Source organism: Diabrotica undecimpunctata, unplaced genomic scaffold (genome assembly GCF_040954645.1).
Source record: "Diabrotica undecimpunctata isolate CICGRU unplaced genomic scaffold, icDiaUnde3 ctg00001465.1, whole genome shotgun sequence".
NCBI lineage: Eukaryota > Metazoa > Arthropoda > Insecta > Coleoptera > Chrysomelidae > Diabrotica > Diabrotica undecimpunctata.
In genome coordinates this window covers 13,639-31,108 of record NW_027312332.1, presented here as the reverse complement: position 1 = coordinate 31,108, position 17,470 = coordinate 13,639, and the positions used below count along the sequence as shown (strand labels likewise).

The 17,470-nt window shown below is 28.9% G+C and overlaps 1 protein-coding gene across 1 annotated transcript; it reads left to right on the top strand.

Moving 5' to 3' along the window:
• The first annotated feature begins 13,041 nt into the window (after window positions 1-13,041).
• Window positions 13,042-13,779, top strand: LOC140431599 (zinc finger MYM-type protein 1-like). Its single transcript, XM_072519492.1, has one exon. It carries the CDS (start codon window positions 13,042-13,044, stop codon window positions 13,777-13,779), a length of 738 nt encoding a protein of 245 aa, XP_072375593.1.
• Window positions 13,780-17,470: the final 3,691 nt, after the last annotated feature.

Here is a 17,470-nt window from a genome sequence, read left to right as displayed (position 1 = left end):
AGGGATTAGTTGGAAGTATTTGGGTAGGTGTAGATTGCGAAGATGTTTGGGAGTGAGTAGCTTAGCTGGTAGCTTCTTGGTTAGAGGTTTCAACTCTTGCATATTAGTTAGTGTTAGTTTTGATCAAATTCGACGCATTTTTGGTTTAAGAGTTTTAGACTCTCGCGTATTAAGGATACCTAGTTATTGTTATATAGCTTATAATTTAAAGGCCACATGTTTCACAACCGCTCATTACTAATAAAGCTTATTAATACTGAAGAAAACATCCTTGATTCATTTAACAATTTTATTAGTAAAATATTTAAACTGTAACAATGCTCTCGTGTGGTGTTTCGCGGACTCGTGTAAATTGTACAGTGATCAGCGGTTCAGATATAAAAATTTTGCGCTACAACTTTGGGAAGATCTTAACTTATTTGTAGTAACAAAGTTAATTATTAAATTACGTATTGTTTAATGCTCGAGTTGTTAATTTCCACTTTAGTGGGTGGTCCTTCGACTTGAAATTAATTACCCTACTTAAAACGCTCTTAAGGGTAGTAAGATCGCCATCCTAATTTGTGGAATAAATCTTTCGTTTATTTCTATCATCTATTGCTTTCTGTTTTGTTTCTTCTATATCCTTGTTATATTTTTTCATGCTTCTGTGAACTAAAAATAATTTTCGATTTCTTTAAATCCTTTCTAAATTATCACGTTGGAAATATATTTAAAATGTATCCCAATTTTAGTTCTTGTCACTCTAGGCTGGTTTTCTGGTTTTCATTGGCATTGACGGGGTCTGTTTGTATCTCTTTTTCGTTTTAAGGATAATTTATTTCTGCAGACCTTGGTCAAATTTTTAAATCTTCCTGGCCATTAATTACTGAAATGTAGTCGGGGAAATATTCATTTTTGTCTTTCTTTTCCTGCTAGTATAATTTTTGTTTAATATTATTGATTTATATTAGATATGTAAGAACACATCTAACATTAATTAAGTTATTTAAGTTAGCAGTTTCGCTTAACCCACCTATACTTATCTGGTGAATTATGTTTTACATTAATTTTGTTTCCACTTTGTCGGTTACTTTTTTTGTAGCGGTTTCAAAATAATATAAACACATTCGAAAGCTCGAGTAATAAAAAATAGTCTTGACTTTAACCCAACTAAATATATATATATATATATATATATATATATATATATATATATATATATATATATATATATATATATATATATATATTGTTTGTCAATTAGAAAATTTACAATGGGCTATATCTCATGAACAAAAGATAATATCGAAAAATGCTTAAAACAGTTTTTAGGACAGTAAGGGAAAACTAAAATGACATGAAAGAGAACTTATCCCCATCAGCCCCCTAGGTCCCACCCATCACAACCAAAAAAGTTTAAATTGCAAACCCCTACTTGTGACACATCGCTGAAAAGACTTTAAAAGTGCTATCCAATGGTATAAATATTAATTATACAGGGCGAAGCAATAATTGTAAAACTTTGGCTTAAATGGAAAACTGATTGAGGTTTTTGATGAGCCGGCTTACTAGACTTTTGTATTTGTAATGCTATCTCCAGGACTATTATTTTTAATGATAAGTGCCCGTCAGATTTTTTTTTGTTAAATAAAACTTAATTTGCCGTTTTTGCAAAACAAGTTAAAAACACCCGTTTTTGGGTTCTATCAGATTCCATAATTTTTGGTTTATTTGAGAATTTTAAATGCCATTAGTTTTTATCATTTGTACGATCGGTACTGTCATTCAGTTGTAGTTGTCACGATGATTTACAGTATACCTGAATGTCTGTAGATCATTTTGATATTTGCCTCCCAGTGTTATTTAAGAACAGTTCAAATATTTCATGAAAGGCATCCAGACTAAAATGTAAGTCACGTGTACGTCCGCAATTTAGATGAAAAGTTTAGAGAAACGGGATCAGCGCAAAATAAAAAAAAGCGATGTCCCAAGATTACTAAACCAAGCATCCCAAATTGAGTTTCTTGGAAATTTTCCAATAGAGCCTACCGCATCAACACGTCAAGTATCTGCAATGACGGAACTTACACATGAGATGGTTAGAAAGGTATTGAAATTACATACGTTTCTCCCGTACAAAACATAAATTCTTTAAGAACTAGGCGATGATGATCTCGACCGACGAATTGAGTTTTGTCAACTCGTGACTGAAAGAATTCACGTTGAACCGAGAATGTTAAAAAATATTTGTTTCAGTGATGAATGTACTTTTCTACTGAATGGTAATGTAAATTAACAAAAGTGTCAGTACTGGAGTGATGCGAACCCGCATTGATTCAGAGAAGGTAACACTCAATATCCTGAAAAACGGAATGTTTGTGCAGGAATATTATGCGATGCTATAATGTGCCCCTTGTTTATACCAGGCAATTTAAGTGGCGAGAATTATCTCGATATGCTGAAAAAACCCATCGAACCTTTAATTGGACAAGAATTAGAGAACCAATTAGAGAACCACTTCTAAACAGATGCAATACCTCCTTGCTATGCCGCTCCAGTTAGGCTCTGGTTGGATACTAATTATCCGAAAAAATGGATTGGAAGGAGAGGTTCTATTGAGTGGCCACTGAGGTCACCAGACTAACCGCCACCTGACCTTTTTCTAGTGGGTTACCTCAAGTCAGTTGCTTATAAAACTCAACCCGCGTCACTTTGGGAATTGTGAGAAAGGATTACGCAAGCATGTTGGGCTATTTCTAGAACAACAATTGCCAAAATTCGTGCAGAATTTTAAAATAGGCTGTACTATTGTTTACAAAACAACGGAACCCAGTTTAAACATTTACTTAATTGACATTTTTAACAAATTTGTAGTTCAACAAAAACTTTATTAAATTTTCCATTTAAGCACACAGATATTGCCTTACCCTGTATAATTAATATTTATACTATTGGATAGCATTTTTTATAGTATTTTTTCAATTATGTATCACAAGTAGGGGTTTGCAATTTTGCAAACTTTTTTGTTTGTGGTGGCTGGGGCCCAGCAGTTCGATGGGGGTGAGTTCTCTTTCATGTCATTTTAGTTGTCTTTTACTATCCTAGAAATGGTTTCAAGCATTTTTTGATATCAGCTTTTGTTCGTGAGATATATTCCATTGTAATTTTTATAATTGACACACAAATATATATATATATATATATATATATATATATATATATATATATATATATATATATATATATATATATATATAAATATATATATATATATATATATATATATATATATATATATATATATATATATATATATATACAGGATTTGGGAGTATGGGATATGAAATTAATGTTGGTCTTAAAATTTTCACTTATAAATTAAGCTCAGTTATACGTCACTAATCAGAGATGCCGAAAATTAAACCCTTTGTAGCAAGAAATGTGCACTGGTGCGATATAATCGATTTCTTTTTCAATTTAAAAATATTTCCAGTGAAACGAAGATGTTAAGCTGATGGACTTTCCCACAAATTCTCATTTTAAAGCCAAGCAAAAATCAATTACCATCATAATTGATATTCCGTAAATCCGCTATAAAATCAATCTTAGTTCCGATCCTGATAACCCAATCCATGGAGTGGTTAATTCAACACGTTTATGTACTTACGTATGAACTTATACGTACATACATAATATGAGATATTTACGTACTTAATGTACGAACATTGCTAATAGGGTATCGTATATATTTTAAGGACTTAAATTTTTATAGATTTCTTTTTTATAAATAATACAACATTTAAAGAACTATAAAAATTTTTACTTTATTATTACTGTTATATTTTTTATTTATGTTAGTTCCTTATTCAATTTATGTTTCGACATCTTATGTATTAGCATAATTAGACAATAATATATATATATATATATATATATATATATATATATATATATATATATATATATATATATATATATATTGTGACAATTGGGGTTTATAGAAAATAATTTATAAGTTATATACTACATAATATTAGATATAAAAAAGTATTTGATTATTTTAAATAAGTTATATACTAGAGAAATTTAATAAAAATATATTTATGTGAGGGCATTTTTAATAAATTAGCATATAATAAGTGTAAAAAGTTGTATTTTAATGTTGTAAATATATATAAGTGAGCCATGTGCCTAGGCAACCAACTATACAGTAAGTAATTGACAGATAGAATCATAATACGAATATAAGTGGGGTTATAATAATATATTGTTTGAAATGTGTATTTTATTAAATTAGAGTGTTAGTTACTAATTTGAATGTCTATTCTGATCTGAAAAGCCTAAATGTCAACAAAATTATCAATGGAACATTAACGAATTCTCCAGAGTGCAGAGTGTGACCAGTGTTTACGGTCGAACATTCTGGAATAATGATTATGTCGGTGGATGGAACAGATATTTTTTCGAGAACATCGATATCGAAGAAATAGAACAAATTGGAACATGATATCTTACCAGATGGTTCTGGAATATCCAAAAAAGATATAAATACCCGTGATTTGGATTCAAGAGAAGTTTTTAGTCAGAAGTCAAGCAGTTTATTATGAAAGTTAGTAGATTAGTTAGTGAAGTCAATTGTTCACAGTTTTAGTAAGTCAGTCAAGCAGTTTAATAAGAAATATGAAAGTTAGTTGGAGATAGTCCAATTGTTTAATATAGTGAGTTAAATGAAGATTAAAAATTATGCATATAATTTAATGCACATTTATAATTATACACAAATAATTATTGAAGATTAAAAAAAGTATATTGGAAGAAATTAAATTATATTATGGTTGGAGATTAGTATAAATCCACTTATAATAATTGGATATTGGTATATTGAAAAGAAGAATAAATATAAATGCTGTTTGCTGGTTTGGTTGGTGGTGTATAAATGCTGGTGAAGAAAACTATATCTTAAATTGGTAGAAGCTGATAATTGGAAAAAGTAATTTCACAAAAAACAAGGATAACTGAAGTACGAAGACATTCAGTGGTGATTAGAATCTATATAGTGGAAAACAGTTCATTTAGGCATTCAGTGAAAGAAAGGTACAAAATTTTGTTAATATAATTTAGTTAGTGTCATAACAATTTCAATTTTGAAGATAGTTTGTTTAAATTTCAAATTGTCTATAGAATTTAATTAGTTTTATAAGAATATCAATTTAAAGATAGTTTATTTTAAATTTACATTGGCTAAGTTAGATATATATGTGTGTTTCATAATAGGTATAATAAAGATAATTTAAAAAAGTACTTACAAGCTAATTCTTTGAGAACCGCGATAAAAACCCTATATTATTAAAAATACTCATTGCTCATCATTCAAACAAACAACACATCATAACAATTTGGCACCCAACGCGGTGGCTCTCTATTTAAAAGAATTAGTTTGGGAAGATAAGTGCTCTCATATAATTAAATTAATTATCAGTAGAAAGAAAAAGTATAGATTTTAATTTTAATTATATTTGAACAAGTAAAGTCTCAAAATGTCTCAAGGAAAGAAAGGTACAAGAAGCAAAAAGAATGAAGAAGATGTGGAAGTAGAAACACAACCTATACAAGAGGAGAGTTAAGTTCAAGTTCCACAAGATACTGCAAAAATGAATCCAGAAAGAGAGGAAAATGTCAATATGGCAGCTTTGATGTCATTAATGATGCAGATGAACAAGACAATAGAAGAGAATTCAAAAGAAATCAAAGAAGACATAAAAAAATTGGAAGAGAATTCAAAAGAAGTCAAAGAAGACATGAAAAAAATGGAACAGAAATTGGAAGAGAATTATAGAAAATTAGAAAAGAAAATAGAAGATAATAATAATAAAATTGTAAAACAAATGGAAAAACAAATGGATAAAAAACTTGAAGCTGCAGAAAAAAAAGTTGCAAATGAAATAAAAAGTATACGGAATGACTACAAGAAAAGGATAGACAATGAGAGGACAGAAGTAAAGAGGATTATTCAAGATAATAAAATAGATATAGAACAGAAAATAGAGTTACAGAAATGTAACTTAGAAGTAAAAATTAACGAAGACAGGAGAAACACAGAAGAAAAATTAGACGATATACAATAAAATATCCAAATAAATTGTAATCAAATAAGAAATGTGGAACAGAGAATAGATAATATTTCACAAATGAGAGACATAGGGAGACCTTACTTAAATTTAACAAATGAGACTGGGATTAAATTCTCTGGTAATATAAAAAATTTGCATCCTAGAGTATACATAAATAGTTTAAAACATAAATTAAGATTTGTGAATAATATTAATGATATTAAAGATTATATTAGAATGACATTAAATGACAATGCAGCAACTTGGTTTGCTAGTATTGAGAATGATTTAGATAATTTTCAAACATTTGAAAATAAATTTTTAAATTATTATTGGGGTGAATTAGAGCAAGCCAAGTTTAGAGAAATTCTATATTTTGGAAGGTATAATCAAAATTTAAAATCAAATATGGTAGATTATGCATTGAAATTGATAACAGTTGCAAAATATTTAGAACCACCACTTAGAGAGGATGAAACAGTCTTAAATGTATCTAGACATTTTGATGCTGATGTTGTGCAAACCGTAACTGTACAAAATATTCAAACAATAGATAGTTTTATTAATTTTATTCAAAGAATACAAAGAGGCAATATGACAAGTAATAATAACAACAGAAAAAACAATAATAACTTTCAATATAATAAAAATGATAATCAACAATATAGACAATCATATAATAGATATGGTAATAATTTACAAAATTTTAATAATATTAACAGTAATTATAATAGACAACATTTTAATAACAGTACTAATAATAATAGACAAGATTTTAACAATAGAAGAAATACAGAGCGACCTAACTATAACAGACAGGTAAATTGTGTTCGAAGGAATAGAAGCTGCGAAGACAGGGAACGAAGTAGTACAAGTCAGGAAAATGTGAGTAGAAGTCATAGTAGGGAAAGACATAGGACATCAGATCCAAGTGGTCAGATACAATCTGACAATTCTAATAATCAAAATTTTGTGCAGTAAACTTTCTGAATTACAAGTTAGGCCATTGCTATTATGAAAAACCTTCTGAATTTATTTCTTTAGATGAAGAGAAAATTATTGAATCTATTAATTTAATTTATATAAATGCTTTGGAGAAAAATAAAATGATTAAGATTATGATAGATACTGGTTCAGAAAGTACTTTAGTCTCGGAGAATTTTATTTTTAATACATTAAAATTATCAGATATAATAAAGATTCCAAAAATTAAAATTGTTGGTGCAAATAATAAGAAGTTGGGTGAAATTCATAAACTAGCCAATTTTAAAATTAATATTCTTAATAAAGAAATTAATATGCAAGGATTTATTGTCAAGGATTTATGTGTTGATATATTAATGGGAAATGATGAATTGGAAAAGAAGAAAGTAAAGATAGATTTTGAAGAAAAAATGGTAACTTTGGAAGGGCAAATAATTAAATTTATGCAGAAAGATGAGGTAGAAGAAGGAATAAGAGTTGATAGGATATTATTAAAAGAAAATAATGATGTTTATGAAGAAGAAATGTATTTTGATGATAGGGAAATGTCCCAAAAGAATGTAAAGAATAATTATTGTAGTGAATATTTAAGGAATGGAAATTTTAAGCAGATGGATGCCTACGAGGCGGAGTGCGTAAAATTGGAAGCAAGGAATAATGAGTACATAATGAAGAATAATTTTATTTGTAAAGAAGAAGATATGATAAAAGTTTTAAATTGCCCTGAAGAATATAAATCAATAGTCATTTCCATATTGCAGCAACACAAGGGACTTGTCAATAAAGAAAATAGAATTGCACAAAATTATATCCATAGTATAAAAGTTAAAGAAGAAAAAGATTTTAAAACAAAATCATACAGAATACCATATAAATACAGAGAAGAAGTAAACAAAACAATTAATAATATGTTAGAAGATGGGATCATTGAGAAGGCAGACACACGTTTTATTAACCCCATAGTAGTAGTACAAAAAAGATCAGGTGAAATCAGGTTATGTTTGGATGCAAGGAATATTAACAAGATCACTGAAAAGCAATTTGAAGCACCAATGAGTATAGATGGAACACTAGGAAGAATTACAGGAATGTCATTTTTCACTAAAATCGATTTACAGCGTAGTTTTTGGTTAATACATTTAGAAAGAAAAAGTAGACAGTATACAGGATTTCAGATAGATGGAGTAGTATATCAATTCAAAGTAGTACCATTTGGACTTCAATCATCTTGCAGTGCTCTATGTAGATGTCTTCATGATATTTTGGATCAATATGAACATTTTGTAATTCACTACATTGATGATATATTAATTTTTTCTAAAACGGCTAAAGATCATGAGAAACACCTAAAAATTATAATAAATAGATTAGACAAAGTTGGACTAAAAATAAATCAAGAAAAATGTACATTTTTTTAAAAAGAAGTCATATATCTAGGTTATAAACTTAACACTAAGGGAATCGAAATGGATCCAGAACGGACACAAGTTATTCAGGAATATAAAACACCACACAATTTAAGAACTTTAAGAGGATTTATTGGAATAATTAATTATTATAAAAGGATGATACCAGATCTAAGTATAAAAGAAATTCCATTACTTGAACTACTGAGAAAAGGTGTAAAATGGAGATGGGATCAGAGAAGAGAACTAGCATTCCAAGAGATTAAAAACATTTTTCTGTCAAATTTGAAAATATACTATCCTGACTACACACAGCCATTCATATTAAGAACAGATGCATCCATAGAGAGATTATCAGGGGTATTATTACAAATACATGATGGGGTCGAATACCCAATACAATTCATTTCAAGAATCACAAAGCCACATGAAAAGGGTTACTCAGTTTCAGAATTAGAACTAGCAAGTATAATACACTGTGTCACAAAATTAAGATTTTATTTGTTGGGTAATGAATTTACAATAGAAACAGATCACCAAGCTTTAACGTCTATATTAAATAACAAATATGGAAACAGTAGAATACATCGGTGGAGTCTAATACTTAGTGAATACTGCTTTAAAATCAAATACATTTCTGGAAAATCCAATATAGTGGCAGATGCTTTATCAAGGTTAGAAAATACATCACAAAAAGGGCAGCGGACAATAAAAATTGGATTAAATCAATTAGTAGACAGTACTGGATTATATTCTAGAGAAGAAATTATAAGAGATCAGATCAATTTGAGTGAAAAACAAAAAGTCCTTAGGAAAGATGGAGTATATTATAAAATAATAAATGGCATAGAAGTATATGTAATAACTAGAACTTTAGCAAAGAAAATATTGAAAAATTTACATAACAATTATATGCATATTGGTTCAAGAAAGCTATGGATGCTATTTAGGGACAATTATTTTGCAAAGAATGACATAAGTATAGCAAAAGAAATTACTACCCAATGCCCAATATGTCAACTAAACAAAGAAAAGAATTTCAAAAACCAGAACACATATAAATCTAATGTTGTATATGAAAAACTAAATACAGTTTCCATGGATTTTATTTCAAATTTAGTTCTCAGTCCAACAGGAAAAAAGCATATACTAGTGATAGTTGATTTATATACAAAATTTATTAAACTATATCCCTGCTCTAGAACAAATGTTAAAACATTAAAATTATATATTAATCAATTTTTCGAAGAAATAGGACGATTTAGAAATTGCATAATAGATAATGCTACATATTTTAACAACCAAAAATTTCGGACATTTTGTGAGAAAAAGGGAATCAACATTCATTTTACAAGTATCAGACATCCTCAGGCAAATCCTGCAGAAAGATATATTAAAGAAGTTATAAAATATTTAAGGATACTGTGCCAAAACCAACATGAAACTTGGCAGCAACATATACCACAAGTAGAATATTTTTTAAATAATACACATAATTTGAATACAGAGGAAGTACCAGAATATTTAATGTTTGGCCATATAGGAAACAGAAAGTGGATTAGTGAATATAATCAGGATATGTTAGAACAAGTAATGCAGAAAGTGAATAACCGAATTAGGAGGAAAGCTGAAAAATATATCAGAAGACAAAATCGAAATATAAAAAAACCAATCACATTTCAAAAAGGAGACCTAGTGTTAATTCGTTCACTTAGAAAAAGTAATGTTAAAGAAAATCGTTGTAAGAAATTTCAACCAATGTTTGAAGGTCCATACATGATTGAAAATCAGAATGGACTAAATAGTTATGTGTTAATAGATGCAGAGAACAGACTAAGAGGCATGTTTCATATCAACGACATTTTTCAATATCATGAAGAGATTGAATAATGATCTCTATACCTTTAACATAAACATAATAACACTAATAACTTACTGATATATCCATTTTATTCAATAGACTTGATTTGTTAAATGGTAGATGGTAGATTTCATTATTGTGAATCAATTTGACATTATACTTGTTGTCTTATAAGTACATATGGAAATTATTTTGTACCCTAAAAATCATAATTTGGGGTTAGATACAAAATTGATTTTATAAAGGTCTTTCTAATATAATAAAGTATAAAACTTACCAATTTATATGGATGAAAGCCTGTTGAATGGAAATAATTCCTAGATTTTGTTTATAAATAAACAATAATAGATGATTAGATTATATGTTTATTTTCTGATAGCCTCCATTTTCAATTGCTTTATTTGACATGACATTTTGATATAGACAGCGAACAGGGATGTATTTAACACATTTTAAATAAAAAAAAAATTGATTTATTAAATTTAATAAGGTATGAGAAAATTAATATTTAAAAAAATAATAAGTAAATTATTTATTTTAAATATTATTTTGGGGTATTGTGACAATTGGGGTTTATAGAAAATAATTTATAAGTTATATACTACATAATATTAGATATAAAAAAGTATTTGATTATTTTAAATAAGTTATATACTAGAGAAATTTAATAAAAATATATTTATGTGAGGGCATTTTTAATAAATTAGCATATAATAAGTGTAAAAAGTTGTATTTTAATGTTGTAAATATATATAAGTGAGCCATGTGCCTAGGCAACCAACTATACAGTAAGTAATTGACAGATAGAAATTAATCATAATACGAATATAAGTGGGGTTATAATAATATATTGTTTGAAATGTGTATTTTATTAAATTAGAGTGTTAGTTACTAATTTGAATGTTTATTCTGATCTGAAAAGCCTAAATGTCAACAAAATTATCAATGGAACATTAACGAATTCTCCAGAGTGCAGAGTGTGACCATTGTTTACGGTCGAACATTCTGGAATAATGATTATGTCGGACTCTGAGATAGCGCGTTTTTTCGAGAACATCGATATCGAAGAAATAGAACAAATTGGAACATGATATCTTACCAGATGGTTCTGGAATATCCAAAAAAGATATAAATACCCGTGATTTGGATTCAAGAGAAGTTTTTAGTCAGAAGTCAAGCAGTTTATTATGAAAGTTAGTAGATTAGTTAGTGAAGTCAATTGTTCACAGTTTTAGTAAGTCAGTCAAGCAGTTTAATAAGAAATATGAAAGTTAGTTGGAGATAGTCCAATTGTTTAATATAGTGAGTTAAATGAAGATTAAAAATTATGCATATAATTTAATGCACATTTATAATTATACACAAATAATTATTGAAGATTAAAAAAAGTATATTGGAAGAAATTAAATTATATTATGGTTGGAGATTAGTATAAATCCACTTATAATAATTGGATATTGGTATATTGAAAAGAAGAATAAATATAAATGCTGTTTGCTGGTTTGGTTGGTGGTGTATAAATGCTGGTGAAGAAAACTATATCTTAAATTGGTAGAAGCTGATAATTGGAAAAAGTAATTTCACAAAAAACAAGGATAACTGAAGTACGAAGACATTCAGTGGTGATTAGAATCTATATAGTGGAAAACAGTTCATTTAGGCATTCAGTGAAAGAAAGGTACAAAATTTTGTTAATATAATTTAGTTAGTGTCATAACAATTTCAATTTTGAAGATAGTTTGTTTAAATTTTACATTGTCTATAGAATTTAATTAGTTTTATAAGAATATCAATTTAAAGATAGTTTATTTTAAATTTACATTGGCTAAGTTAGATATATATGTGTGTTTCATAATAGGTATAATAAAGATAATTTAAAAAAGTACTTACAAGCTAATTCTTTGAGAACCGCGATAAAAACCCTATATTATTAAAAATACTCATTGCTCATCATTCAAACAAACAACACATCATAACAATATATATATATATATATATATATATATATATATATATATATATATATATATATATATATATATATATATATATATATATATATATATAAATATATGTATATATATATATATATACAGGCCCGACCAGAGGAAGGGGGGGGGGCAGGGGGGCAAAATCCCCAGGGCCCGGGGCCCGGGCCCGGCCGTTAGCAAATTTAAAAGAATTCCTTTTATTAAAATATTTTACAACAGATTGAATTTGCTTGAGGTTTTAATTATGAAATTATTATAAGGAATATTATGCATTTGGAAAAGGCAATATGCAAGAAATTATTTCTTTGCATAAGTTACAATTAATAAAAATATATCGGGAATACATTGTGCGTGGGAGCCCCTGATCGGAAGCTCGCTCTATCGGGCACTGCCACACGATTCGCAGAAGCGCTGACAATTTTTTGGGGCGTGCTAGAACTTTAAGGTCATTATGACCCTATTTTATCGAAGCATCTAGATCAGGTTAAGCAATCTCAAGAGTCGAATAAGAGAATGCAAGTGCATTATTTGTCTTGGAGAACTCAAAACGAGTTCATAGCAAGTTGTGCTGATTATGTAAGGAAAGTTATTGTGGACAAACTCAAGCGATCTAAATACTATTCTATTCTGGTTGACGCTACCTCATGGCGTCAATTTGGGTGAAAGTGTTGGTACCCATCAACTACAGAAGTCAACTACTTTAAACTATGGACGCTACTTTGTTGTATGAGAGTAGTAATATAGAGAGCCTAATTGATGATTTAAGTACCTTAAGAAATAACTGGGACAAGATATTGTCTGAATGCAAACATGTTGCAAATGCTTATGGTATCGAACCGGAACTCTCCACTTCCCGTGCGAGAAAGAAGAAGACTTTTCACGATGAAACAGCTACAGAAGATGTAATGTTAAATTTATCCCCGGAAGAACGCTTCAAAACAGAAGTTTTTTACAAAATAATTGATGTTTTGGTGGCCAACCTGAAAACGAGGTTCACAGCACTGAGAGAAATCGAAATGAACTTTGCATTTTTATGGAAGTATAACAAAATGGACGAGAATACGATCTCAGAAAGTTGTGTAAGATTCGCCGAAGAGTACAATTCAGATGTAAGCAGGGATCTAGTTGATGAAATTATTTACTTGAAAACTTTTAAATCAGCAAAACTTTTGAACAAGCTCGTGTCCCTTAATGTGACAAATCTTTTTCCCAATGTGTGTATTGCTCTTCTCATATTCTGTTGCCTACCAGTATATGTTGCTCAGGCCGAGAGATCATTTAGTGTTTTGAGCCGAATTAAGAATTGTTTAAGATCAACTATGGGTCAACAACGATTATCTGATTTGGGACTGTTAAGAATAGAGTCGAAACTTAAAAAAACTCTTGATTTCGACCACGTGATCCAAAACTTTGCGGATATGAAAGCAAGAAAAGTTATGTTGTAACTAACAGTTCTATTGTAAATAATGAAAAACAAAGTTTAATTGTTAAAACTGTTTTAATTTTTTTCCTTCCTGTGTCAATAGCATGAGTGTTCACTATTACATATCCCAGTTTATGAGTTATCAGATACTGGGTTTGGGGGGGGGCGGCCGGGTCTCATCCCCGGGGCCCGGCCTGGCTCTGGGCGGCCCTGTATATATATATATATATATATATATATATATATATATATATATATATATATATATACTACTCTCCAAAATTAACGCACCACCTAAAATGGACCATGATTTTAAAACTATATTTCTTCTGAACCCTTAATTGGATTTCCATGATTTATTTTTCACATTGTAGGTATATTTGTAGTTAATGACTATATTAATGTTTTTAATAAATGTCAACGTTTTACTTATATACAGGGTGTAAAAATAAAGTTGTGTTTTTTCATTTAGGTTTGCAACACCAGGTGGAATATATTAGAAAACAAACGCTACATGTTATGAATATTTTAAGATTGCTTCATTCTTTCTTCACATTTTGGTAAAAAAATCATTACGATATGTTTATTATCAAAAAAGAAAAGTATGTTCAAAGCATTGCGTGATTTTTTACTCTCCAAAATTAACGCCCGACCTCAACTCTACCATAAATATTAAGCTATTTTTCTTGTGTATTCTTGATTGGATTTCAATAAATTTTTTTGCTCATTGCAGACATATTTCTAAGTAATTACAGTATTATTGTTTTCTTGGAGGTGTCAACATTTCACCTAGATACGGGGTGTAAAAATAAATTTGATATTTAATCTTATTTTGCAACACCCTGTGAAATTTACTTAAGCAAATGCTACATCTTAATCTTAATACTTTAAAGGGGTATTTTATATTACAATATCACGAGTTTTTCTACAAATTAGTAGAAACACTATATAAAGGCGTCTCGCTGAACAATATCTGCAAATAAGGATACTAGTCAGAGCTTTAAACGTAAATCATTGTAGAAGTAGATTACAATTTGCCAGAGCACCTTGACTAAAATGTTGATGACTGGAAGTACGTGTTGTTCACTGATGAATCGTGGTATTGCCGATATAGCTCAGTGTGAGAGTTAATCGACGGCCAAGAGAACGCTATGCACAGTATAATATACGACCTATTACTTTATTCAATGGTGGATCTGTAATGGTTTGGGGAGGAATATCTCTTACAGCGCAAACGGACCTTGTTGCTTTACGAAGAGATTTCTTAACAGGTGAAAGGTATATTAGACATTTTGTCTAACCATGTAGTTCCATTTGCTCCTTACATAGGAAATAATTTTCTTTTAATGAGAATTTGTATCTCCTGTCTCTCTTGACGACATAGAAGTTATTGTGAGAGAAGTTTTGGATGCAATTGATTAAGACCGAATACGCTGCTTGATTTTAAGTATGCCTCGCCGCTGTGAAGAAGTAATTAGATTTAGAGGTGGAAATACTCGTTATTAAGTGTTTTTGGGAAAGGGTAATTGTTAAAGAATATTTAGGTTATATTTTCTTAGGCTTTATTTGTATTAAATGTCAATAAAGTTTATGTTAGTAATGTTTTCTTTGCTTTAAATGTTGATAAAAACTTGTTACATTTAAAGTTCTGTATAATCTTTGATAATAGAGATATCGAAATAATTTTTTTCACGAAAATCTTAAGAAAGAACAAATTTATCTCAAAATAATAATAGGGTGTAGCGTTTATTTCTAATAAATTCCACAGGGTGTTGCAAAAAACGATGAAAAAACACAACTTTATTTTTTATTTTTACACCCCGTATACGGGTAAAACGTTGATATTTTTTAGAAAACATTTATACGTTGATTTACTAGAAATAGACCTATAATATGAAAAAAACATCATCAAAATCTAATCATTCGTTCAGAAGAAAAATAGCTTCAAACTTTTGGTACATTTAAGGTGGTGCGTTAATTTTGGGCATTAGTATATATATATATATATATATATATATATATATATATATATATATATATATATATATATATATATATATATATATATATATATATATATATATATATATATATATATATATATATATATATATATATATATATATATATCTTTATATATATATATATAATAAGTAAGACCCATCAAAAATATATTAATAAGGCTTACAAAACAACAGGTCACCTAAAATCTAACATTTATAATTTAGTTTGTTAGCTACAAATTTTGTTTCAAGAATTTTAAATTATTGGGAGGCGTTGATCTTAGTGACCATTTTATGGCCCAATATGGAACGTATAGGCGTTTATGCTCAAGCTATATCGTATTATTCTGAGAATGAAGAAAATTGCTTTATTGGAAACATTTTTAGGAAATACAGTTTTTTCGTATACCGATTTTGAACTTTGAAATTCAATTTTCATCAACCAAATTTTTCTGGTATTTTTAAAAAAAAGCGTGTTGCCGAGTCTTTGGTTATATTATTTAGTAAACCGTACGTTTTTTGTATATTTTGAAGTGAAGACACATGTGCTTCGATTGAGAGAAAGCCTAAAAATCGAGACATCCACCTTCCACCTAAGTATGTCACTGTTTGTAAAAGCGCAAAACATGAACATCCATACCATGTCGAGTATCTAAGTTTTGACTATTTTAAAAACTATGCTCAAATGGACGGGTCTTATAATTCTATTCGTTTTGGACATAAAATTGGTGATCCTAAGGTAACAGATCTTAGGATTTTAAAATATACACCTGATGGTAAAATTCATTTTAAATTAACCCACGACGATAATGAGCCCTTTAATACGTTGGAGGTAAGAAAACGGGCTAGCAAGAAAATTAGTGCAACTGAACATAATGACATTAAACTCAATGCCCCTGACAATAAATAAAAGAAAATTTGATCATCTACAGGAATTAAAACCATTCTACCAAAAGATGTTGATTCTTTCTACAATCGATTAAAACACGATTAATGTCATATACATACATATGTAGGTACATTTATGCATCCCTAGATAGGACCAGGTATTGTCTGATAGTAGGCACTTCCTTCTACCTACAATTTTAAACTAACTTAGGTCTTAGGTTCTAGTTTTAATTATTTTTTAGATGAAAAACTTATAAAATAGTGATTTTTAGCCCTTTTCAAAGTTCAATCATTTTAGTTTTTAATGTAAAACTGTTAGTATTAAAAATTAGTAGCTATGTACCTATAATAATTATTATTTGTAAGTATTTTTTTACCATTTTGATGAAAGTACTTTTAAAAACCAATTAAAACTTTTTACCGTACTATTATTTTTTATTTTAAAATTCCTCAACCTCTTATTTACAATTTTGGGTTTCGGGATGGAAGTTCAAAAACTCTCAACTACCTTAAATAATGTATGTGAACTAAAATTCAGTAATTTTTAACACACATCCCATGGAGAAAGTTGAGACTTAATAAAACCAAAAAAAAAAATAGATATTCTTCGTCAATTTACTGCTAAAAACAGTTTTTTGTCCATACTGTAAAATTGAAGATTTTCAGTTGAGAGGTGTTGGAGTTTAGGTATCGATATTTATATTTTTCAACAAGCACACATACAAAATGCAAGTAGCACGTGGCAAAAACTAGAACACGCTCCATTTTTAACGACGTGGCGTAGCAAGCCGTATGACGCCACTGTCACTGTCATGTTGGTGT